At 48.1% G+C, this 26,603-nt stretch overlaps 1 protein-coding gene and 1 long non-coding RNA gene across 5 annotated transcripts in view; one reads left to right on the forward strand and one right to left on the reverse strand.

Moving 5' to 3' along the window:
• Positions 1 to 361: 361 nt before the first annotated feature.
• On the forward strand, positions 362 to 18,697 carry LOC125360856. Its single transcript, XR_007212818.1, has 3 exons — positions 362 to 489; positions 3,493 to 3,497; positions 18,650 to 18,697. It is a non-coding gene; the product is annotated as an uncharacterized LOC125360856 (long non-coding RNA).
• Zhx2 (zinc fingers and homeoboxes 2) overlaps positions 1,664 to 26,603 on the reverse strand; it is a 124,511-nt gene continuing 99,571 nt past the window's right edge. For 2 of the 4 annotated variants that reach the window (XM_048358996.1, XM_048358998.1), the window contains exons 3-5: positions 14,076 to 14,079; positions 7,582 to 10,293; positions 1,664 to 2,480 (exon numbers count right to left, since the gene is read on the reverse strand). In XM_048358996.1, the coding sequence (XP_048214953.1) occupies positions 7,586 to 10,069 (2,484 nt within the window). In that variant the 5' untranslated portion in view covers positions 10,070 to 10,293; positions 14,076 to 14,079 and the 3' untranslated portion in view covers positions 1,664 to 2,480; positions 7,582 to 7,585. The remainder of the gene's footprint in view (positions 2,481 to 7,581; positions 10,294 to 14,075; positions 14,080 to 26,603) is intronic. The other 2 variants (XM_048358995.1, XM_048358997.1) reach the window with 1 other exon arrangement.

The raw sequence follows: 26,603 nt of genomic DNA on the forward strand, positions 1-26,603 counted from the left end.
CAAAAGAAATAGACTCGTTAACTGACTTACATAACTTAACCCCTCTGTACATCACCTTTATAATAATAATAATTAAAACAAGGCCCTTAGGACGATTACTTTCCCTGCTGTGGCTAAGAGGGCTGTGGTAGCATCAACTAACAATCAGTGGTATAACTGGGGTAAATACAGATGCTTGAGGAACAATGGAGTCCCAGTGGGAGGGGAGGGGTCGGAGGAGCCTTCTGTGTTTAGGTATTATGGGATAGGAATTTCTCTTTCTGGTACTCCTGTTCAGAGAGGAAAACTCTGTTTAGCATTAATGGCGTCTACTGCTATGGGGCCCTTAGATGTTCTACCCCCAACACTGTCTCCTAGGCCTCAAGGCAATTGTTCTGAGATCACTGTAGTAGGGGGTGAAAGATTTAAAACAGCTCATCACTGTTGAAACAAAAATGCCTGGTTGGAATGGATAAAATCTTCTGTTCATACTTTAAATAAAAGCAATGTGTACACACACACACACACACACACACACACACACACACACACACACACGCCATACACAGAACCAAGGTTCAAGATGAGTGTCAGACATAAACACTCAGCACTAAACCCCTGAGAATTGAAGTATTGTGCATGTCAGTCACCAGCAGTCTAGAAAGACAGAGGGGGAGGGATTTACTTCGGGTCATCCAATAGTCTTCTCAGTCCTACCATGATGCTTTGCCCTGGATAAGGGAGGCTTAGAGCTTCTTTGTGTGTGTTATGTAGATATGAAGAAGAGCCCCATTTTACAGCCCCATTTGTAACATCACATTTCCCCCAATATGGGTGCCAAAAGAAATTTCCAACAAGAAGTGACTGAATTAAGATTCCCCAGGCTGAACTGTTGGAAGCAGATAGCAATGAAGAAGAAGGAACAGAGGGAAGAAAGTTATAAAAATGTTTAGTCTTTGTTTTATTGAGTTACAACAAAGAGCAACAAGTTAGAAAAACTGGTTTTTTATTCAAACTCCCTAGCATTTTATTTCTGCGGTGAACTCAAATCTGGGGGCAGTGGAGAGAGGAAAAGGGATTGCAAACATAATTCATATTGCAACATCGACACCAGATATCTCTCTTGGTTTTTCTTCTTTAAAAGTTAGGACTAACTGAAAAAAAGTGCACTCAAGTAGCTAAAATTGGCCCAAAACAAACACATACACACTCAAATTTAAAAAAAAAAAAATCATGGTGAGGCTGCAAGCTGAAATCTTATCAAAGGCCACACCAAGAAAAGGAAGTTAAGAAGAGAAATTAAGACCAAAGCTGTTTATTTTTTGTACCATCTAAAGAGGAAGATCATTTTTTTGTTTTAATTTCATAAGAATAAGGAGGATGATAACAAATATAGGAGCCCTTTCTGCGGATATTTCAAAAGGTACTTAGAGAAGGTAGCCTCTGCTGCCCAGCTCTTCTAGTGCTGGCTGGATCAAATCTGGCTCCCAAGTCACAAGCTGTTAGGAAGTCAGATGTAAGCTAGGTGCTGGAGGCTCGTGCCTTTAATCCAGGAGGCTGAGATCTGATGATCAAGCTTCAAAGCTAGCCGGGGCAGGAAAGTCTATGAGACTCTTATTTCTAATTAACCATTAAAAAAATCAAAGCCCAAACTAGAGCTGTGGCTCAAGTGGTAGGGTGCTAGCCTTGAGCAAAACATAAAACACAACCCTCAGAGACAGTGCTCAGGCCCTGAGTTTAAGCCCCAGGACTTGCAAAAGAAAAAAGAAAAAAGGAAAAAAAAAAAGCAGTCAGATTCCTACCTCTCAGCAGTTCGGAAAGCCCGTGTGTGGCTAAGGCAGGCTTTCCCCAAAGGTAGCTGGGGGAAATGGGTTTGACTCGGAAGATCCGCCATCTATAAACCTATTTCAAGTTGAGACAGAGGTCCAACTGCAGCCCTTCCCACCAAGAAAAGTGTCCAAGTTTCAAACCACCTTCAAAAAGAAAGCGTCCCTACCTAAAATCCAGTACCTAGAATGGCATTACTACTAATACTCCCCTAAATTAATAAGAGAGAGAGAGAGAGAGAAAAAAAAAAACACCAAAAAACAGTGGAAAGGGAAAAGCAATGTGGTTAGCTCTCCCACCTGGAAAAAACTCTTACAATAGTAGTGCCTTAAAAAGGAAGTTGCCCTCAATTAAAAAGGTAACAAAATTCCCACATGGTACAAATCAGTTCCAGTATAGCAAGAGGGTGGGGGGGGGCAGGGCAGAGGAGCAAACTATGTACAAGGGCCCATTGAAAATGCAGTAGTAGGACTTTGGCACTATGAACAATTCCCACGGGTCCTCTGGGACATCTGTGGGGAGCGGCTGGGGGGGCGGCTGGGGGACCCCTGTGCCCTCCAGGCACACACAAGTGAAGAAGTTGCACTTGGAGTCGCCGGCGAGGTGGCCCACGTGAGAAAGGTCTCTTCAAGGTCAGAGCATCCCCTTTATCAGCAAAGTTCCAGCCAAGGACCCTAGAAGGATGACACAAACCAGACAGATGTCAGCAAGGGGAGCACTGTGTAACGGAATGGAAGGCAGCTGGCTTGTTCCTCCCTGGCCCTTGGGGATAGGGGCAGGCATGGATTTATTTTGTTATTACTATTATTATTTTAATTGATCCTGAGCTTCTTTTGCTCAAGGCTAGTGCTCTACCACTTGAGCCACAGCTTCACTTTGGGCTTTTTGGTACTTTATTGGAAATAACAGTCTCGGGGACATTCTTGCCTGGGCTGGCTTTGAACCTCGATCCTCAGAGCTCAGTCTCCTGAGTATCTAGGATGATAGGCAAGAGCCACCAGTGCCTTGCTGGGGTAGGACATATAATAATAAGCAGAGGTAGTTAGAATGTATTTTATTTAATGTTTATAGGTACTATTGTAATTTCCATTTTACAGGTGAGGCAATGGAATAGAGAGGCTAATTAGGTTACCCAGGATCACACACTGGTAAGTGGCAGGGCCATGGTTCAAACCCAGGCAAATCTCCAGAGTCTGTGCCCTGAACTAATAGTACTTACTGAAATCTGAATGGAGGAATGTTTAATTCTTACAAGTTACTTGCAGGTAAATCGTCCAAGGACCTTACTATAGACCACAGGTCCTTTTCTTGGTACACTCCTCACTTTCTCAGCCTTACTTGGATTGAAGGGAATGTTGTGGCTCATTGAATTTTCTCTCTAGATCATTTAGCAATAAGGTTTCTTCATTTTTATTTCTTCTTTTTCCTTTCTCCCTCCCTTCCTCCCTTCTGTTTTTTAATTTTTTAACTTTTTAAATATTTTTTTTCTTCTGCCAGTCCTGGGGCTTGAACTCAGGGCCGGGGCACTGCCCCTGCGCTTCTTTTCGCTCAAGGCTAACGCTCTACCACTTGAGCCACAGCGCCACTTCTGGCTTTTTGGTAGTTAACAGCAGATATGAGTCTCACGGACTTCTCTGCCCAGCCTGGCTTTGAACGGTGATTCTCAGATCTCAGCCTCTTGGGTAGATAGGGTTACAAGCATGAGCCCCTGGGTGGCCAGCTTAGTTGCTTCACTTTCTAATCATATGTTCATTTTCAGTTTCCTTCAAGAACTTTTTCTTTCCATTCACAGCTTAGGTAACTGGCATAGGAAGTTTAGCTTTCAGCCTGTCTTAGCTTTTGACAGGCTTTTGTCACTAAATTTCAGCTTATTTTTTCTTTTTGGTACCATGAATTATTTCAGGATGATTATATGTGTAACCTCTTCAGCGAACTGCACTTTTCAAGATCATGTGTTTAAGCAGAGGCATCACTGAGATGCCTGAATTTTAAGAGACCCATATTCTTGGTTCATAAAAGCTGTGAATTAATTTAAGAAGTTGTTTTTCCTTCTCAGTTGGAAGCCTTCTTTCAGGTGCCTCTGATTAGAACTTGAGAGAGCTTCCAGATTTCACTGCTAGCCCATCCACAATATGGCAGACATCCCCCCACCCCCGCCCCAATATTAGGGGTATCTAATGTTGCCATGTGTTTAAGAGTTCAATGTTTTCCAGCTCACATTTGTGACATTTATCAGTAACCGAATGGGATTCTCAGATATTCTTTGATTTGGGGGATACAGCTAGATCCTCCATCTCTGCATTAGGTGATGTGAATTCAAATGTGAATGTCATCAGGCACTGGCGGCTCACGCCTGTAATCCCAGCTGCTCAGGAGGAGGCTGAGATGGGAGGGTTGCGGTTTGAAGTCCTGGGGGTGGGGGTGGTCAGGCAGCTGTAGCCCACCCAGATGTGCATTCTTAAGTGGGAGTGGCAAATAACTTGGAAGAAAGGACGGGGAGAGATGACCTCAGACGTCTCAGGGCACTGTTCCCCAGGACACCTTTCAGGAAATGCCACCCAACTGTACTGTGCTGTGCTGTGCATCCTAACATTCAAATCCAGCAAATCCAGGTGGTTCATAATAGCTTCTGCCGGTTACAGAGAACCATGGGGTTTATTTTTAGCTTTTAAATGAACCCAAACTCTAATTCTGGCTATGCCAAATTGCTTAAGGTCCTCAATTGCACAAGTCCTTTGCTTACCTCTGGACCTTGGCCCACACTGTTGTTTCTATAATAGGAGTGACTTTTCTTTGTGGTGGTACTGGGGTTTGAACTCAGGGCCTCAGAACTTGCGAGGCAGGCAGTCTACTGCTGAGTGACACTTTACGGCATCGTTTGCACTTTATTTTTGAGATAGGATCTGGCTTCCTCTGCCTGGGTTTGTGCTCGGACTGTGGTTGTCCTATTGTTGGTTTCTTACTTTAGCAGAGAATGACAGGCATAAAGTACCACACCCAGTGTCTTCCCTTGGGATGGGAGTTTTGTGAACTTTCATTTGGCCCGGAACAGCATTCTCCTGATCTAAGCCTCTCATATAGCTAGGACAACAGGTGCACACCACCAGGCCCACCTATTGGTTGAGAAGGGGTCTCGTGTGAATGTGTCCAGGCTGGCCTCTAACCGTGATTCCTATGATCTCCACCTCCCAAGTCACTAGGTTTATAGGCATGATTCACAGGTGTCTGGCTGTAATGGCTAAAAAAATTACTTCTTCAGTTCATCAGGGGGAGAGACAGGCTAGACTGATAGAATACTGTGTGTGTGTGTGTGTGTGTGCATGTGTGTGAGTGTATAATGAAGACTGGACTCAGGCCTTTGTGCTATTGCTCAGTTTCTTCACTCACAAATGGTACTCTACCACTTGAATCATGCCTCCAGTCCAGGTTTTTTCTATTTAAGTGGAGATACAGTCTCAGAGACTATTCTGCCAAGCTGCCTTTGGACCTTGACTCTCAGATCTCAGCCTCCTGAGTAGCTAGGATTACAGGCATGAGACACTGCCTGGCTAGATTGATAGAGGGCAAGAAGATGGTTAGAGAGGCAGCCGGATGGAGGTGGGCAGTTCCTATGGAAGACATGACAGCAGTTTGGAGTGGGAAGCTCATTAAACTGCTCTCTCTCTTTTTTTTTTAAGCTGGTAGAACTGGTTTAAAGAAGGCTTCTCGAAGATTCTCCTCATTTATTATGTGCTTTATTACCACGTAAATGAACAAATGATTGTGGAGTTCATTACCACAAAGGTGTGGTCATTTCTAGAGCTCCCTTTAGGATTTTGTGAAATCATCTGGAAGGTTCTCACCTCTATGTTCTAAAGGATAACATGAGAGGTTCCCCTTCCTTGGTCTTTTAAGTGCTCTCTGGAGAAGTCCACCTGGGCAATCACACATTTCCCCTGCATTCCAGGCTGCCCTTGCAAAATCTTTCAGCAAAGGAACCCCCTCTTTTCTCCACTCACCCCTAAGCCAGCTGGGAAGCCGGGGCCTGGGCTGGCACTGACCCAGCGAGGAGCACACATGCAAGGCATGTCCCATTACGTACACGACAAGGCCATTAGTAACCATGGCAACCTCCTTTCCCTGGCTTTTGGGGCCCCACAGGTCTAAATTTACACAGGTGTCTTCAGACTTTGAAGGGGTCTGAGGACCGCAGCGGAGAGCGGCTTCCGTGAGCCGTGACAAGGCAATACAGAAAGCCCTGTTTAGAGCATTTCAGGTGAAATGAAATAACCTCAAATCTCCAAGCCAGTCAACTTAAATACTCTTGGTAACAACATCTGGAAAGAAGAAAAGAAAAAGGCACCGCACCATCCTTTTTACTGCTGACATAAAATAGCAGCAAGGGCAAACCACACAGAGATTGTGGTGTTCTCTCTGTTCTGACAAGACACAAGGATGGATAGGGCGAGCAGCAGCAAGGCTGTCCCCGGCTAGCGCAGTCTTGTAAGTAAGGACACATGACTACCCGTCCCTGCTTCTCTTTCTCACTCGGTGCATCGTGTGTTCAGATTTCAAACATCACGCAGAAGGGGGAAAGGGAGAGGCAGGGGGAAAAATGAGGGAGGAGCTAACAAATGGAACAAGAAATGTACTCACTGCCTTACATATGAAACTGTAACCCCTCTGTACTTCACTTTGACAATAAAGGGGGAAAAAAAGAATATGTGAGATATATATACAGAAGAAATAGACGCAATGGGCACAGGTTGAGTCTTCCTAATGTGATCTACCACAATCCAGAATGCTGCAAAATCACACATGTTTTCAGCTCCAATAGGAGCCCCAAATTCCACACCATGAAACTCTGGTTCATGCACAAAATGATTTTTTTTTTTTTAAAGTCTCATGGATCGAGAGGAACAGCTCAGGTGGTAGACAATCAGGCGAAAAGGGTGAGCAATCGGGGAGAATGATGGGGGGAAGGAGGGACGTTGATCAGGATGCATTGTACTCATAAATTGACACGGTGAATTGAAACCCCTTGTGCACCTATCTAAGGATAATATATATATTTTTTTAATTTGAAAAAGTGGAGTGAAAGGGCGAGGCCCTGAATTCAAGCCCTAATACTGGCACAAAATAAACAAATAACTACATAATACAGAGCACTAAATTACCTTTGGGCTATGTGTTTATGAAATTTAAATGAATTTCATGCTGAGACTTGGGCCTCAGACCCAAGATACCATATTGTATCTTATTTATATATATGCAAATATTCCAAAATTTTGTTTACATATATATGTAAATATCCTGAAATCGGAAAATGCATCTATCCTCAAGTGTTTCAAATAAAGGACAGTCAATTTTTATTTAGTTTTTTTTTTTGTGGCCAGTATTGGGGCTTGAACTCAGGGCCTGAGCACTGTCTCTTAACTATTTCCCTCAAGGCTAGCATTCTACCGCTTGAGCCACACTTTTTGCTTTGGGCTTTTTGCTGGTTAATTAGAAAATAAGAGTCTCAGAGACTTTTTTTTTTTTTTTTTTGGCCTGGGCTGGTTTTGAACTGCAATCTTCAGATCTCCACCTCCTGAGCAGCTATGATTTCAGGGGCGAGCCCCCAGTGCACAGGTCAGGAGAGTCAATGTATATACACAGGTATGTGTGTAGAGATAAGTACCATTTTTGTCAGTTAGTAAATATGAATTTGCCAGCCCGAGTCAGGCAAGCACCACCTTGTCCGTGGAGAGAAGGGGGAGCAGCATCCTGTGGTTGGGGGTGGGCAGGTGGGCTTACCTGGCTAGGCCTGGCTAGCCTCGACAGGAGCGCCGTCTGAGTCCGAGTCGGCCAGTTCTGCCGCCTGACTCCAGCTATCTGACTTGGTGGAGGTGGCGTCCTCCTCTCCCACCGTCACCTCGACAAAGTCCACAATGCCCGACTCCTCGTGCTCCTCACTGCCCGGCCCGTCCCGGCTGCTGCCCTCGGACCTGTCGGAGCCGGCCCCCGAGGGCTTGGCTGGGAAACTGTCCTTGGCAGGCTCGCCGGCGGCTCTTGCTCGGGGGACGGGCTTTTCCGAGTCTTCTTCGCAGAGCGTTTTGGGGTCTTGGTGATACTGCGGCGCCACCTCGCTCCCGTTCTTTGGGCTCTCACTGATGGGTTTTGTGACTTTCCTGGCCACGGCCTCGTAGCCGGACTCCTCGGCACTGCGTGGCTGTGGATAGTGTTCCATCCACTTCAAGGCTCCAGTCTTTAGCAAGCATCTGTTCTCCTTGAACCAGCGCACGATCTCAGTCCGGACCAGGCCAGTCTTGGCCGCCAGCTGGTCATACTCCTGCGGAGTGGGCCACTGCGTTCTGGCGAAGGTGCTTCTCAGGAGATGAACCTGCTCCTGGCTCTGGGTGACTGCTGGTGAAGGGCTGGGCAGGGAGGCGGAGAGCTGGTCAAGTCGAGGCAGAGCACCGTTGGCAGTGAGCACATCCGGGGCTTTCTTGCTAGATCCCATGGAATCCAGGACCGCCTGCTCCATGCTGTCTCGGAGCTTCCGTCTCTCCGAGAACCAAGAATCAATCTCTCTCCGGCTCAGCTTGGTCTCTGTCCTTAGCCGATCCAATTCTGCTTGAGTCGGAAAAGAGCTTTTCAAAAAGCTGTCTTCCAGGATTTTCACCTGGCCTTGCGTCTTCTCTTTGAACTTCTGGGGGGCAAAGTCCGGGTAGGCATGGTAGGTACGGCCGTGCCGGGGGGTGGAGACGGCCACCTGGTCTTTGGCAAGGGACTCGCTGGTGATGTGGACGATGCCTCGCTGACATCGGTACCGGTGGTCGCTGAACCACTTCTTGATCTCACTCCTGGCCAGGCCGGTGACCTCGATGAGCCGGTAGACCTCGGCGTCGTCGGGGAACTGGCTCTGGAGGAAGCTGGCCTTGAGGTGTGCAATCTGCAACTTGGTCTTCTTGCGGTCACTGGCTGGGGGGAGAGGGGTGTTGGCCACCTTGGGGGGAGGCTCTGGCACCTGCGCAATGTGTGGACGCTTGGGCTCGGGGGCAGCCTGGGGCGTCACCAGAGGTCTCTTTTGCCCGTGGTTGGTCACTCCGGCCACGGCGAGTGTGATGGGCGAGCAGGAGACCGTGGTCGGCCCGCTGGTCACTTGGGTCAGCACCAGGCTGGTCTGGCCAAGGATCTGGCAGGGGAGGGCAGTCTGGAGGATGGGCTGTGACATCTTTGTGGGGGCCAGCTGGGCAGGGAGCACAGTGATGGTGGGGGGTACAGATTGGATGGTTCCGTTAAACATCTTCTTCCGGGCCTCCTCCACCTCCTCCGGGGACCAGCTGATGCCATGCTTTAGGCGCTGGGTGGCGAACCAGATTCGGATGTGCTCCTCTGGGTGCTTGGAGGCGGCGGTCAGCCAGGACAGCTCAGCCTGGGTCGGGTAAGGAAACTTGTTGAAGGAATTGATCATGGTGGCGTTGGTGTCCAGGGCGGAGTTGTATTTGGTAGTATTCAGCGGGACGGGGACCTTGGGGACAAGGTTGATATTTGGTGGCAGCTGTACAGAAGGCATGACGTGTCCCAAGGAGTCTTGGAGGAGCTCGACGCCCCCGAGTCGGGACAGGATCTCCGCGGCGTCCGTCACCAGGCGGGCCGTGCCTTCCTTGTGGTTTTCGGGGGCGGCCTCTTCAGGCTTTTTCGGCGCCTTCTTGGCATCAGCTTTCGGTTTCCCTGTCTTCATGATGGGGGTTTTGCTCACGGGGATCCCGGGATCGCTCTCCCCACTTCCGGGGCCACAGGTGACAACGGTCACGACGTGATTGGCGGCTTCGATGGACTGCTCCAAGACCGTTTGATTATTGCGCTTGATTAACTTCAACTTGAAGTTGGCCTCCCCGGGGTGGAACTTGGAGTTGTGCTCCGACAAGGAGTCGTACTTTTTGGTGGTGAAGTTGCACTCAGCACACACGTACAGGGGGTTGAGGATGACGTTGGGGTGTTGCATGTCCACGTGCTCCGTGAACTCGTTCAGGTTTTGGGTGGAGTAGGGGCAGTATTTGCACTCGTACCCCCCCTGGAGCTTTTTGGATGGGTTTTCCCCTGTGGGTTTCACCTCCATTAGCTCCGTGTCTTTGGCAGAGTTTTCAGGATCTGCTGCCCACCTGTCCTTGGCTCCGTCAGACTGGGCTGCGCCCATTCCTTTCTCTTTGGCCCTGTCTGTATCCTCGGCTACGTTTTGTTCTACCACTTGGGATGTCCGGACCATGCACGGGGTTGTGGATTTTCGTTTGCTTGCCATGTTGCCTGGGTGCCCCAGTGGCTTCGTTTTGGAGTCAGGGACGGGGAGGACAGTGAGAGTCTTGGAACAGATAAGATGGAGCACTTGCTTTGGGCTTTCCCTCCCTCTCAAGTGGCTTTGGCTTTCCTTGAACGCTGACGTCTTCCCTTAGGGCTTTCAGAACGCTTTTCAGCACAAGCCGTTGCAAATGCGCTCAGGGCTAAGCTCACCAGGTAGCATCTTATCTGGGAGACAAGAACAAAGAGAGACTCAGTGGCTTTCCACAGCTCCAAAGCAACACACGCACAGTTCTTTCTGATTTATTCTTATGCCTCACCCCAACCCTCAGGTAGCAAAGTGGATCCTTACACACACACACACACAGAAGGTCACCATCTCTAACCATCTCTGGGCAGGAAGTGGAAACAGTGGAGGAGGAGCTTCACCTTAAGTTTAGAGACGAAAAGGTGCAGAAAAAAGTAGAGGTACAAATATCTGAAGGGGTGCTGGGTGGTAGAAAGAGAGCTGAGGGTAAAAGGTCTGACCTTTTTTTTTTGGGAGGGGGGTGCCAGTCCCAGGGCTTGAACTCAGGGCCAGGGTGCTGTCCTTGAGCTTTTGTGCTCAAGGCTAGCACTCTACCATTTGAGCCACACCTCCACGTTTAGCTTTCTGGTAGTTAATTGGTGAGAAAAGTCTCATGGACTTTTCTGCCCGGGATGGCTTTGAACCCCAGATCTCAGACCTCAGCCTCCTGAATAGGTAAGAGCTAAAAACTGTTTTGTATTTATGGCACATGATAAGCAAGATATTTAACTAGAGCCAGCACATGGATGTCTAAGGGTGTTTAGAAAATGGATAAGAAGGCCTGGTGCAGTGGCTTGCCACTGTAATCCCAGCACTCCAGATGTGGAGGCTGAGGCAGAAGGTTCTAAACTCACCTGTGTTGCATAGTGAGTTCAAAACTAGCTTAAACTCTATAGTGAGACTTTCTCTTAAATAAAGTATAAAAAATAAGCATAAAAAAGATGAATATAAGCATGTTGCTTCTTCTCCTTCTTCTGTGCCAATATTGGAGCTCGAACTCAGGGCCTAGACACTGTTCCTTAGCTTTTTTGCTCAAGACTGGTGTTCTACTATTTGCGCCACAGTTCCACTTCTGGCTTAATTTAAAAAATGGTTATTAAAAGTGATGTACCAAAAGGTAACAGTTACAAAAGTCAGGTAATGAGTAATTTTTTTTCTTTTTTTTTTTTTTTTTCGGTCAGTAGTAGGGCTTGAACTCAGGGGTTGGGTGCTGTCCTTGAGCTCTTTTGCTCAAGCCTGGTACTCTACGACTTTGAATCACAGCTCTACTTCTGCTTTTTCTAGTAATTAATTGGAGATAAGAGTCTCACAGTCTTTCCTGCTGGAGCTGAACCACAATCCTCTGATCTTAGCTTCCTGAATAGCTAGGATTATAGGTGTGCGACACCAGCACCTGGCAGAGTACATTTCTTTCTTTCCTTTGTAAAATTTAAATTCTTTGTAAAAGTGATGTACAGAGGAGTTACAGTTACATAAATCAGGTAATGAGTACATTTTTTTTTAACAGTGTTACCCCCTCGCTCATTTTCTCCTGCTTTATCTCCTCCCGTCTCCCCTTTCTCCTAAGTTGTAACGTTCATTTCCAACACAGTGTCTAGTGAGTATCATTGTTGAATTGGTTCACTGGCTACATGTTTTTTTCTTTTGGACAATGCTACCCATCCCCTTTCTCTCCCCCAGTTTCGCCCTCTTTTTATTTCTGATGACTGGCGTTGGTTCGAGGTCTGGAAATGGTTCTCTTGTCTCGGTTGACCAACTCTTTGCCTCAGGCAACCTTGAGAGGCCTAACTTCCTGCCGTGCCTACAAAAAACATTGCCATTAAAAGCCTTGCCATGGGTCATTGGTGGCTCATGCCTGTATTCCTCGCTCTGAGGATCGCAGTTCGAAGCCAGCGGGGCAGGGACGTCTATGAAATGCTTGTCTCTAATTAACCACTTCAAAGCCGGAACTAGAGCTGTAGATCAAGTGGAAGAAGTGCCACCCTTGAGTAAAAATGCTAAGGGAGAGTGTGTGTTCCACTGGCAGCCCCTGTTCTATTTTTTTTTTTTTGATCCCCATGCCCATATCCATGGTCAGGGTGGCGTCATTTCCGCTCTCATCTCTACAGATGGCCTGTGGTCTCTTGGAGGAGGAAATAGCAGGTCAGACTGCCAGACACGCTCTCTGTGACGCATGGAGCTTGAAGGGCTTATCCTGCTCTTGATCTCCAGATGAAGGCATCTGGGGCATGGCTGGCAGAGGCCTGGGCTGCGGCTCTCCAGCCTGGGAGGGGAGCGTGGAAGCGGGGAGGTCAGAGAGATCTTTAAAGCCCCACATCAATGCTGGACCGCAGAGCTTGGAGCCCAGGGAGCTCAGGTGTGGCACTCAGGGAAATCACACCTTGAGTAGGGGGGCATGACAGCACTTCCCATTTCAGGGCTTTTCATGGTGGAGAGACGCTGTCAGAGGAAATAACAGGGCTGTCTGGGAGCTTTCAAAGCAAGCCCCTTGTCAAGACATCAAAGGATGGCTTTGCTTTGCAGGGTCTCCTGGCAGAGATGTTAATAGATCCTGCCTCGGTTCACCAAGGTCTGAACATTTTTTTCAGGGAGGGGGAACTTTCCTTTGTGTTTTAAAATCACAACATTACTCCTCAGGAGGAAGTCTGATATTGGAGGATGTGGTCAGTGGGTGGGGCAAGGAGGAATTGGATGGTGGATTTAAAAAAAATTGATAATGGGTATTGAACTTAGGGCTTCACACTCTTGACTTTGTCCCTCACAGTGGGGGCTCTACTACTTAAGCCGTCATCAGTTCCAGCTTTTTGCTGGTTAAATGGAGATAAGAGTCTTTTGGACTTTTCTGCCCAGGTTGGCTTTGATCCTCAGATCTCAGCCTCCTGAGTAGCTAGGCTAATGAGCCACCATTTTTATCCATTGTATGCAAGAATGGAATTGTCACAACAAGTCTCCCTTGTACAACTAAGCGAAGCTAATAAAACATTAAAAAAAATGCAAAGCGAATGGGAAAAGTGGCTGAATTTCTGCCACTACCTCCACTTGGGGTTGTGTAATCCTGGACAGACTAGCTCCTCCGGCAGGAAAATGGTAGCTCTTCCAACGGCAGCTGAGCCGGCATTGCGTACAGTGCTGCTCTGTGCCTATGAACGAGTTGAGCTCTGAGTGCCCAACACAGACCACCTGCTGTGGACCTGAGTTCATCCAGCTCCTCCAAGAAAGCGTGCGAGGATGGCTGCCCACACGTCTGCTCACCTCTACGGATTCTGCGCACGGCTCCGCTGCCATCTTTCTATTCAGCTGTTGGAGACTAGCCTCGCTTCACCCCTGCAATTCCATACTGCTTCCTCTCTCTTATTGTGAACACGAGTGACATCCCCCCGCCCCCCCCTCCCTCGCAGGGATCACCCCGCATTCTCACTAATTGAGAACAACCAAGTCGCTCGCCGACGTCAATACTTGGATTTTTGTACAGTGCTTGCTGCCACCTGCCTCAGAGCAAGCCTTTGTCATGACCCCAGGGGGCCAGGCCACACATGAATCTGATCACATCATCCCTGTCTTCAAAACCTGCCTAGGTGCTTGGAGAACAAGCTGTGAGAAGCCTTTCGGGCCCCAGACACCATCACCACACGCTGTGCCCTTCCTCAAACATTCCTGGTATTTAAAAGGATTGTATGGGACAGATGGGATCGAGTGGCAGATGCTTATCAATACTCCACCCTCACGCCACGTCCGACACACTGTAGCCATGTTGCAATGATGTACTAGTGGCTCCATTACGAGGGTGGCTGAAGCAGAGATTAGTGTGAGAGAGTGACAAAGACCAGGATGGAGTCCCCAAGACAAGATCAAGGTAGTGCGTACCTCTGCAGCCAAAGGATCTTATTGGTGTGCATGCGTCTGCTTACATTTCACATCCTAGATCTGTCTCAAATCTGACCACCGATCTCTCTCTCCTCAGCATTAACCTTGTCTTGATGGCTTAAAAAAGCAACACAATGAAAGATGAAGACCTATTTTGAAATGATTAGTTCTTGATTCTTTTCCAATGCTCACAGCAGCCACCATGGAGTATGAACAGCTCCCCGCCCCTTCCAACATCCCTACAATCACGGCAAAGCCAGGGCTGGGGGAAGAGTGATGTGTTTCTGTAGTGTGGAGGAAAAAATTCCCCACCTCAGACAGAAGGAAAAGGGAATCCATTCTGGTTTTATGTGCCACACACATAAATAAATAAGGTGCTATCAAATGTTTCAGATGAGCTTACTCTGACTTACAATCCATCACATTCTGCTATCAAAACATTTAGAGGCTGCGGGGATTTGTTCTATCGACAACTCTGGTGTAACCTTTTCATTTCCCTCCTTGGGGGAATCCACACACACTCCATCTTCCTGAAGCCGGGAGATTCCTCTGCTCCCCGGGCACATAGCAGAGACAAATAGAGCTTTGCAGCACCTGTCACATTCTGCCTGTCAGATGTCTCCTTCACAGCCCCAGACCCCTCTAGCCCACTGTCTGCACCCCAAACCCACAGCTTTCTCCTGAGCTTCTTTCATCTCTACCTGGAAGAGCCTTCCTTTCATCTCAGAGAGGTGGACGAAGGCTGAGCCTTTGCCCTTATTCTGTGATAGAGAGCCTTCACAAAGTCACACAGACAAACGCCACACACACGCGCACAACACACACACACACACGCGCACAGAGGCTACGCCTCTCCATCTCTTGGTGAGGACACAGGCGTGTGAGGCTGAAGCCTCGTCCCCAAAGATACCTAGGTCCTAAGTTCCCTGGGATCTGGGAATGGTGCATGGTGAAAGAGAATTCTCAAGGGAGACTAAGATGCTAGAGACCATTCTGGACTATCCAGATGGGCCGGGCATGTGATCAGAGTCCCGGGAGGGGCAGAAGGAGACGGAGCTGTAGAGGAAGGAAGGATGAGATGATGGGGACAGACGTGGCCTGGTGTGCTGGGAAGACAAAGTCTGAAACACCAAGGAATGCAGGTGGCCCCGCCAAGCTGCTAGAGGACCCTTCTCTCTCTGGGTTTCTAGGAGAAACCATCTGGGACGGCAGCTATGTGCTACCATGCTCAGGCTAGAAAGGTCTAACTTTTAACTTTCATTTGGAAAAGAACCTTAGGGGCTGTCTATGGTCCCATAATCCTTCCTTTATATTTCCTTTTCCTTCCTTCCTTCCTTCCTTCCTTCCTTCCTTCCTTCCTTCCTTCCTTCCTTCCTTCCTTCCTTCTTTCCTCCCTCCCTCCCTCCCTCCCTCCCTCCCTCCCTCCCTCCCTTCCTTTTTTCTTCCTTTCTTTTTTTGTTGGTACTAGGGTTCGAGCTCAGGGTCTCACATTCACTGGGCTTGCTTGCTTGGCTGGTGCTCTATCATTTGAGCCATACCCCCAATCCTGGTTTTTGCTGATTGTTTTGGAGCTGGAGTCTTGTAGAGTTTCCTGCCTGGGCTACTTTTAAATTGTTGGATGCCCAAGATCTCAGCCTTCTGAGTAGCTAAGAGTACAAGGCATGAGCCACGAGAGCCTGGCTTCTCCCTCCCAGTCCTGTGCAGTTTTGTAGGGAAGCACGGCCTGCTTGTTGCTGTCGGCTCAGCCCTCCCCATTCCTCTGCATCAATCACTGCACCCAGAACAGCACCCATGGGAAGACCCAGGCCTCGGGTCTGGACTGCCTTGCAGGCCACAGCGCATTTCGGCATCGATCCACTTGTTGGAGGCCCACAGAGCCGGAGATGCCAGAGCCTCTGGTTTCCTGCGAGGCTCTCTTTAGCGATCCATCTCAGATCCTTCTCCGCACCAGCCCTGAACCGGCCTGCTGGACTGGAGTAGGGACCAAAGCCAGGCGCCTGTGGCTGACCTTTTGGTAGAATGCTGTATTAGTCAATGCTGAACAACGGTGTGGCACCTGTGGCTTTTTGTGTAGTGACATTTGTACTGGCCTCTGCTGTTCTCTCTCCACCATGTCGAAATGCTGTCACTCAGGCTGGCAGTGCAAAGTCTTCTTGGACATTCTCCTGTGCCAGATGTGCTTTGGGGGTGCTAGCTTGGCTCACGAGACTCTTTCTCTCCCTCCATAAGAACCCAAGTTCCATCGCTGGTTTATAATATTCCAGATGTGCCACACAGGTGCAAGCCACTCTCAGGTGTTGCTGATTGCTGGGATTGAATGACATTCCTTCCTCTCACGCCGCACTAGACCACTTTCCACTACTATTAAAAAAAATTCCTCCAGCAAGGCTACTTCAGGAAGAAAAGAGGCTGACTGTGGCTCACAGTTCTGGAGGCCCAAGGTCAGGGGCCACATTTGGTGATGACTTTCCCCCTGGCAGAATCCCAACGGGTCACAGAGCTTCCCATGGCAGAAGATGGGGAGTTCATGTGTGTCTCCTCCAGTCTCGCCCTCTCTCCGCAGTTTATCAGGATTCCATCATGGACTCGACTCTTTTTTTTTTTTTTTGGCCAGTCCTGGTGCCTGGACTCAGGGCCTGAGCACTGTCCCTGGCTTCTTTTTGCTCTGCCACTTGAGCCACAGCGCCCCTTCTGGCCATTTTCTGGATATGTGGTGCTGGGGAATTGAACCCAGGGCCTCATGTATTCGAGGCAAGCACTCTTGCCACTAGGCCATATGCCCATGGACTCGACTCTTGATGATTTTGTCTAATCATTTCCCACAGGCCTCAACTCCAAACCTCATGAGTCGGGTTAAGTATCCACGTACTTTCTGCTTTCCTGTAGGGATTAAGTTCTAGCACATGAACCCTCAGTCTCTATGTACACCATTGTAGATGCTTTCCTTGTCCAGTTTGTGTCTTTTGCCAGGCATGTCTTCTCTGTGCCTCACTTCCCCGTCGCACTTACAAACTGCACTGGCTCCTGTTTTATAGCTATATCTTATATATCATTTACATATATAAAATTTAAAGTTATTTTTAAGTAGTTGCACAAAGGGGTTTCAATTCAACATGTCAATGTTATGAGCAGAATGCATAATTTTATACTAAAATTTTAAAAAACGATCTTAAGCAGTTGTACGAAGGGGATTCAATTCAACAAGTCAGATAATGAGCACAGTGCAACGGGGTGGACGCCACCCCTTCCATCATTCTCCCCATCTCTCCCAACCCCACCGGACAGACCCTGCAAGTTCCCCAGTTCCATTTTCACAGATGTATGTTGACTAGAACGACTGTTTTGAGATCCATCACATTCATCAACTGAGCTCTTGAGTCTACCCAAACACAGTTCTAGGGCTCTCAGCAAACTTTCGACACCATTCTCCCTGGACCTTCTACTCCTGTAGGCTCTTTTCGCCTCCCCTTGGCCATTGCCAAATCATCTTGCCCATTTCCAGGCAAGCCTCTAATTCAGGGGGCATACCATGAAAAGCATACCAGTTTCCCTTGAGAGGCGAATATTCACAAAAGCAAGGCTGTGTGGCTCTCTACTTCCCATTCATCTGCAGTTCCTCTATGAACTACTGTCCTTTCAAAGAAGGACAAGCGGACTGTTAGTTCTCTTGCAGTATCAGCAGCAGAAGGAACCACAGAAGTAACTCTGAGATTCTCAACATACCAACACCATATCCAAGAGATCCAGTCCCTGGCCAATGCCAGGCCCACAAGCTATATGGGGTGTGTTGGGTTTTCTGCCATCTCCACGGTCACTAGCTTTTCATTTGTCTCATTCACGAATTCATCTGTTTATTCCTTTCCAACTCATTTTCTTCCTTATATAAAATATGTATGAGGGCCTTTTCTGGGCATAGGTATAGTGCCCTATTTTATCTTAGAGGATCCCTTGCTCTTAACTCAGGCCAGGGTCATGACTCTGAGAGAGAGAGAGAGAGAGAGAGAGAGAGAGAGAGAGAGAGAGAGAGAGAGAGAGAGACACTAGAGGTGAGGTAGCATGAGGTCAGACTTTGGCTCTAATGCATCTTTGCTCAGTAACTTATTGATTGAACTGCATTCCTCAAAAAGGATGTGTGAAGGTCCTAATTTAAGTGTATTTGATAAGCACAACAACAAAAAATCAAAGGTCTCTATAGATGTAACTGAGTTAAAATGAAGTTATTTGCATGAGCCCTAATTTAATATGACTGATGTCTTTGCAAGAAGGAGAAAGATGAAAGCAGAGACAGATACACCGAGAGATTTGATGTGAAGACACACAGGAGGAGACTGCCCTCTGTAAGCTGAGGCATCTTGAGGTAACCAGAAGCTGCGAGACTGGAGGTCTCGCAGAACTTTCAGAGAAGCATGGTGGCTCACAGCTTGCTCTGACTTCTGGAAAATACATTTCTCCAAGTCACTCAATGTGTGGGCTTTGTTTTGGCAGCTCTAGGGAATTAATCCACCACTCAAGTCCTCCTTGGGAGAGTCAGAGGCCTGACAGTGGCCGCCATTCTATGAGGAAACACAAGCTACCAGGGAGGGGAGAGTTGCTTAGCCAGGTCCCAGCTGTTCTTTTTTTTTTTTTTTTTTAGTATTCAAAGATTTATTACAGGGCTGGGAATATGGCCTAGTGGCAAGAGTGCTTGCCTTGTATACATGAAGCCCAGGGTTCAATTCCCCAGCACCACATATATAGAAAACGGCCAGAAGTGGCGCTGTGGCTCAAGTGGCAGAGTGCTAGCCTTGAGCAAAAAGAAGCCAGGGACAGTGCTCAGGCCCTGATTCCAAGCCCCAGGACTGGCAAAAAAAAAAAAGAAGATTTATTGCAAAAAATATACATATACAATTATTTATTGTAAGATGGAGGTACTTCGGAAAGCTCTTAATCTATTATCTTAATCTCTTAATCTATTTATCTTAAACTTCCCAGGCTAAGAGAAATTGTCAATTGGAACTATTGATACTCAGTTGTTAATAATAAGATGTGGTTGAATGAGTTCAAAATGCCTGGTGATTGGAGGTGGGGAGTCCAAAAAGTCCCAGCTGTTCTTGCTCTACCTCAGCAGAGGCTCTAGACCTTCTGGAGTGGAGCTGTACCATAACCACGATATTCAAAATTTCTTAAAGAATTGCCACAGCCATCCCACATTTTTGTCTGAAATGTCTGAGGTTTGATGTAGCTTCTTACATAGCAAACGGTTAACCCCGAGCAGAGGCAGATCTGGGAGACCAGGAGCGAAAGAAGATGCTCAACATCTGGACTTGGGGCTGACAAGGCCTGAAGGATGCTGAGGTGGAGTCTGTCCTTGATGGGGCCGCCTGGCTGATTCTGTCCATGGGATGACAGAGGCGGGGTCCCCCTTCCCATCACGGTTACAATGTACAGCCCCTCAAAAGTGGGCATTTCCCATATGTGGATGCTGAGGCAGACACTGAGGAATAAACCCAAAGACCAAAGCTGGACAAAGAAGAGCTGAGATTGCAGCCAGGCTCCAAGGCTGGGGCTTTCTGAAGGAACCCAAAGGGGTCAAAGTTCAGGCGGCCTGATGAAGGAACTAGAGGAGACCACAGGAGGAAGGCCTTTCGAAGAAGGCACCATGGAGGCCAGTTACTCCAAGGTGTCCCTTGACAGCGGCACCACGTGTGATTCGTTTTGCCAAGTGTGATCCATGTGGCAAACCTGAGAGGTTCCTGCCACCGCCTGCAGGCCCAACAGCGCCTCAGAATTCCGCGGGAACGCTGACTATGGGAATGCTCTGTGAGAAGTTGCCCCTGGCCCGAGACCAGCCCTACACAGCCGCAGAGCCCGCTGGCTTTGCCCGCGGATGGAGTTCATGGTGGAAAGATGTTTCTTCTAGTTTTGTAACACTTAAAAAAAAAAAAAAAAAGCCCTGCCTCTCCCATTTATTTATTTTTTTTTTCCAATTTTTCCCTTCCTTTCGTTTTTTTTTTTTTTTTTTCTAGACAAATTCACAAGTGCTGTTGCCATTTTTCCATAGCAACGCTCTGGGACAGCAACTGCTCTGCGGAGAGAATTCGAAGGAGCCAGAAGGAGGGACAGGAAAATGTCGGGGGGCAGTGGGGAAGATAGCTCTGAAATGTAAACACCACGAATGAAGGGGTCAAGCTTCCAGCCATTTTAGTGAAAACAAAAACAAAACTGTACGTGCTATCCCAGATCCCTGCTCCAATCTTGTACTGAGGGGACATATTCTGTATCTACCGTGGAAGGTTCTAGAAGCCCCTGTGTATCTGTTCCCAACTTAACCTGGCACCAGTAATTGCTCTTGTTCTGCCTTACGTTCTCCCTTTCTTCATTCACTTTCCTCTCCCCTCCCCTCCCCTCCCCTCCCCTCCCTTCCCTTCCCCTTCCTTCCCCCCTCCCCTCCCCTCCCCTTTCTCTGTTCCTTTTCTTGACAGTACTAGGGTTTGAACTCAGGACCTTGTGCTTGTTAGGCAGGTGTTCTACCATTAGAGTCATGTTCTCTAACTCTTTTGTTTTTTACTTATTCCCCCCCCCCCCCCATAGAGACTCATGCTAACTTTACTGGGGCTGAATCAGACCATAATCTTCCTACCTCTACCTCCTGAATAGCTGGGACTATAGGTGTAAGCTACCACACTTGGCCCTCATTAATTTTCTTCAAATCCTTTCGACAACACAGGGGCCAGCTTCAACTAGGTGACAGTCTGTCTCTGGCTTCCCATTTACATCAGTTCATCTCTTTCTTCCTTTTTCTTTTCCAGCTTCATTGTGGGTGTAACTGACAAATAAAAATGGTGCCTATTTAAGCTGTACAACTTGATGTTTTGCTATATCCATACATTGTGAGATCGTCCCTACAATGAAGCCAATCAATATCCCTTCACATAATTAGCATTTCTAGCCTTTTTTTTTTTTTGTTGGTCATTTTTGTGTGAGAACACTTAAGATCTGGGAGACCCAGACGCTGGGGGAGAGATGTGGAGGGGGCTGAGAAAGAAGGACACCAGGAATACGGCTCAGCACTAGGCCCTGTGGTCCGCTTTGAGGGTCGTCTTTCACAATGGCCCTAGGGAGGGAGCCTTCCCGTCTCGTCTCCCTGGTGAAACGCTGCATCTGGTGCTCCAAGTCCAGAAGGTGGCACGTGTTAGCCAGAGACCCACCGGCTCATGCCAGCTGGATGAAAGGCCCATGGCACGTTGTACCTCGCAGTCCACTGTGACCCTACGGGGCTCAGCTACCTTGGCTGAAGGCAGACGAGCCAGCGCCTCCCGTCATGGGTGATGAGTGGTAATCAGATCAAACCTGCCCTGTTCTTTCCTGCATGACCTCCCGCCTCTCATTTCTATTCTCCCAGAGAGACACTGCCTCGGCGAGCTGGAGGGTACGTGGTGTGGAGGGAGGCAGGCAGTCATTAAAAAGTAATACTTTTGAAGAATATGTAATGATCACATAATGTTAAGTAGACACAGAAGTACGACACACGGCATGATTCCACTTATGTGACACGGGAGATAAAACGCCACCACGGAGTGAAAAACCTGTGGTTTCTAGGGGCTGAGGGTCGGCGTTGACTGCAAGGGGACATTTGAGAAGTACCAGAATAGTTCCCTATCTTGATTTTTTTTTGGGTAGTTATTCAACTACCTATGTCAGACTTCACAGAACTGTACATGAAAAAGGGATCAATTTTATTGCATGTAACTTAGACCTTAAGAAGATAAAGCAGGTTGGGGTGGGGGTCAAGCTAGAGAGTGCTTGCCTAGCCTGTAGGAGGCCTTGGGTTCAATCCCCAGTCCTGAAAAAAATTAAGATAAAAAAATTTTAAATTAAAAAAGCAAAATTTTCATCCATAAGCCATCTATGTAATGGTTTCAACTTTTGTAAAGAGAGTTAAATATAAATGACAAACAACAGTTGTACGGTTATTCATTGGTTGCTGTGTGGAACTGGTTCTAGCACCCAAAGACACCCACATCTGCTTAAATCTTACATAAATTAGTATAGTATTTGCATATAACCTTTGCATCCTCCGACACACTTTAAAAACCACATCTAGATTAATTGCAAGACCTAATACTCTATAAATGCGATGCAAATACTTCTTCTAGTGCATTCTTCTGGGAATAAAGACAAATAGGTCGGTATGTGGTCCATGCAGATGCAATTTTCATTCAGATTAGTCTTGGTGTGCCATTATTTAAATCCATGGATGCAGAAGTCATAAAAAGAAAAAAAACCAAACAAAACAGAAAAAAACCCCAAAGGGTTGTGCATATGCGTGTATTTAAGGCACACAACTGGATATTTATCAAGTTGAAGCACACACATTTGCAAAGCCACGAGAATCTGAATGTTGGCTATCTGTGGGTGTGGGGATCACTGATAATCTTCATTTTCTTTTTGAAATATTTTTATCCATTTCTGTAATAACCTAGAATATTCCCTTTAGACTCAGAAGAACTATTAAACTTTGTTTTAGGAGAGACACCATGGGGCAGGCTATAAAACTCTGTGCCTAGAGACAAAACAGCAAATGGCAAAATGGCAAAACTCAGTAAGACTGTGGGTATCGAAGTACTTTATAAACTTGAAGGCTCAGCTTGTCTGGTAACTATCATCATTTTCGTAGTTCTTAGAGTTTCATCTCTCAGCTTTTCTTTCTTTCATTTCTTAGGGAGCAGTTCTTGGATTTGAATTTAGAGTCTTGCATTTGCTAAGCAGGTATTCTACCACTTGACCCACAACCCCAGTTCCTTTAGTTTCAGTTATTCCTATCTATTCGCCCCCTCCCCCCACGACCCCTTCCCCAAGTAGCTGAGTTTAGAGATGAATACCACTCTGACTGGCTTATTTGTTTAAATGGGGACTGCTAAGTTTTCCTGCTTGATCTGATCCTTCTGACCTCTTCTTAGTCCTGAGAGGCTTGGATTACAGGTGTGAGCCTCCACACTTGGCCTTCTTTCAGTCCTGAATCCAGAGCGTTCCAGACATGGCACCTTTACTCACTCAAGCTAGTAACATCAAGAAGCCAGCATGTGACTTAATTAAAAAGACAAGAGAAGAAAGAAAAGGAATGCCTACCATGTGGTAAGCATTAGTACACGCACACAGAACAAATATCGATCATGCTACATAGCATGTGTTATGGCAGAAGAAACAGCCTGAGAACAAGTGCCTTCCCCAAACGCTGCCATCAAACGGACCTTCAGCCCAGGACTGCTCGGGAGAGAGGAGGGAGGCGCCACAGGAACCGGAAGAATGGACCACCATGTAGCAAGAGACATGTAAGAGAATTCAGACTTCTTTCATGGCACACTCACTTTTGGATGGGCCTTATTCCTGTCTGTGACTCAGTTCCCTCCTCGTTCAAATGAGCTTCCATCCTTTCATCCATCCATGACAATGGCCCTCAAAATACATGACCTCCTGTAGGCTACTTCCAGGCAACACACAGGCCTCTACTCTCGTCCCCAGGGTACACTGCAAAGCCTGGCTCGCTGTAATAAAAACGGTTGTTCAACAAATGCAATGACCAAGGTAGGTAGGAGAAAGTCTTTGGCTTCCGGTCATTCCTGTGTCCTTATTTCCTTATGTGTCCAATTGGGATGGTAGTGGTATTTCTTCATGTAACAGTGAGGATGAAAACAGCACAATGCGAGGCACTGAGGAGAGCCCCTGGGTCAAGCAGCCATGGGCTTCACAATCTGCGTGGGTTCAAGCAGGAGCAGCAGAGTCCTGAGGGCCACGATGGGCGAGAGGAAGAAAGGTGGGTCCGTTTCTAATGAGAGGATGCAGAAAGTCTACAAATAGGGGGTGGGGGGGTGGGTGGAGATGAGGTTTGTGGTATGTGAAGAAGAATCCTAATAGCTTCATGAGACAGAACTCGCACTGTGATTACTCATGTCTGCCTTGGGCAAGGAAGGCACAGTGGTGATATGTGTGCCTTCCTGGCTTCTGTTATGCTTATTTTAGGCTTCAGACCTGTCTGAGCAGGACACACTAGAGAGTAGGTTCCCGGACTTGTATAGCCTAAGGGGTTGTTTGGGAAGCAAGGTAGCCTTAGAGAAGGCACATCCCCTGGCTTAGAAATACTACATTCAGTCATAGGTGGAAATGGATTCCTGACTAGCCTGGTGCCTGACCTTCAACACACCACCCTTTGGCCAGGTCCTCAGCAGCCATGCCTGATTTGGTGTAACTAAAAACCTCTGGGTGAGGCTCCACAGCATAGGGTAGAATATTGCAGGCAACAGGGTGAGTAGAAGGTTTCTTCTTGCCACTGTGGAGGAACCCCAACCCCTGACAGGGGAAGGTGGGGCTTTCTTCAGTGGGTCCTTAGCTTGAAGAACACCTGTCATGTTCCTAAGTTAGGTCTTCCAGAAATAGGGGGCTGGAAATTGCCAGCACCCCGAGGCCTCAGAGAGTGAATGAGGACATAGTGACTCAACTTGGAGCCCTAGGCTAGCAGCCCCGAGACCTCCGGTCCTGATTATCTACAGCAAAGGATGAGTGCTCAGTGCTGCGACCTAAGCAGAAGTTCTGGAAAGACCCTAGAAAGGCCACCGGGGCAGAGAGAGGCCAGCTGACTGGCCCCAGGGCAGATCTTGGAAAGTAAGGGCAGGAAGGGACAGGGAGCCGGGCCAGGTGGCGCTGGGGTGGGCGAGGTCCCCGGATTGCTGACTTCCAAGGTGGGGGGGGGAGGGGAGGTGGGGGAGGGGGCTAAAGCCAAAGAGGGACCATCAGATCCTTAAATCCTTAACCCCTCGCCTCCTCTGGGCACACTGTGGACCCGGCGCCCGCTCCCGGCCCATTGCGGTGGAGATGGCGCTAGGAGGGGCAGGGAGTCAGGAAGTCTATGGGGGTCAGGAACGTGTTTCCAGTTCCTAGCAGAGCAGCCCACCCCGACGGACCGTAGCATGTTAAATTGCGACATGACTGGACAGGAAAGAGCTAGGAGAGGGCAGAAACTCCTTTCACTGGCAGCAGTATGGGAAGGAAACCCAGTTTGGGCTTTTGAAGGAAAGCAAACCTGAGAGCAAGCTTAGGAACAAACATAGCAGAAAACTAAGGCTGTGCCTGTATACACATGCACACACACACACACATACACACACACACACACACACACGCAAGAGATGCATTATGTTTTCAGTCTTGAGCCTAAAAAAGAGCACCTCTAGGTTAAAAAAAGTGGGGGGGGGGGGAAGGAAAAGAAAGGTCCTGAAGCTGTCTTCTAATGGATTGAAGTGGAAGGCACAAAGCCAGCCATGATCAGAGCATTCCCAGGATGCAACGCACGTCCCTTCAGGCACTGAGAGGAGGGGGGACCCCTCTTAATCCAATCCCAACAGCTCAAAAGCACATGGCTGCAAGAAGCCTGGCCAGGTTGCCCTGCCCAGTGGGAATCTGGCTATGAATGAGCCTCCTCTCCTTGTTCTTCCCTCCAAGCAGGTCTTTGGAGCCCTGCTGGGGAGGAGGAAAAGCGGGTCAAAGCCGACATGAAAGCGCCTGTAATCTCATAAAAGAGCCAGGCGGATGCTCTGAAAGGCATCTGAGTGCCATTTGCACCTCAAGGCAGACAACTGAGAAGCAAGAGACCTGTCTGCCCTTCCCCCAGGTGTCTGGATGTGGGTGAGCGGGGCTGGGGTCCAGGGTGTTGGCTGGGGGGCCTGCAGGAGGACAGCCAGGAGGAAAAGAGGACAACCACCAAAGCCAGGCACCCGGAACCGCCTTTGGGAAGAGCTGGAGACTTCAGAGTGCTCCATCTGCTTTCTTAGTGGGGTGTAGCTGGCCTCCCTCCCTCCCTCCCTCCCTCCCTCCCTCCCTCCCTCCCTCCCTCCCTCCCTCCTATCCTTTTGCCTCCCCCACTCCCAATACTGGGGATTGAACTCAGGGCCTTGTTCTTGCTAGAAAGGTGCTCTACCACTTGAGCCAGGCCATCAGCCTTTTATGCTTTTGTTATTTTTCACAGAAGATCCTGTGCTTTTGCTTGGGGCCAGCCTCAGACCAGGATCCTCCTACCTCCGCTTCCCTATAGGAAGGGTTACAGGCGGGCACCACCACACTTAGCTGACACATTGAAGTTTTGCTAACATTTTGGCCGGGCTGGCTTCAAACCGCAATCCTCCTGATCTCTACTTCCCAAGGGTTAATGATGTGAGCCTTTGTGCTGGTACCCCCCTCTGTCCCCCATCTTTGGGCAGTGTCAGGGTTAGAACTCCAGGCCTCATACTTGCTAGGCAGATGTTCTACCACTCGAGCTGCATCCCCACACCTGGCGTTTATTCTTTATCACCTTCCTGGGTCTGGAGACGACCATGTCACGGGGAAGGGGGAGTGTCTGTTACTACAAATGCACCTTTCCCATGGTCCTCACAAAGGAAGGCTCTACAGAATGAGAAAAGCACCAGTGGGCTCCCAGTGAGCACTCATGGAGGGTATTTTTTTCTGCTTCTATTTGCCCTCGAGACATTTTGCAATGCTCCGAGACACAAGGCCGGATGTGTCCTCCTATCACCCAGAACTGGGAAAGGAAATGGTGTCTTGTGGCAGGAGGCAAGAAATCAAAAGCAGAAAGACA

Source organism: Perognathus longimembris, chromosome 12, assembly GCF_023159225.1.
Source record: "Perognathus longimembris pacificus isolate PPM17 chromosome 12, ASM2315922v1, whole genome shotgun sequence".
NCBI lineage: Eukaryota > Metazoa > Chordata > Mammalia > Rodentia > Heteromyidae > Perognathus > Perognathus longimembris.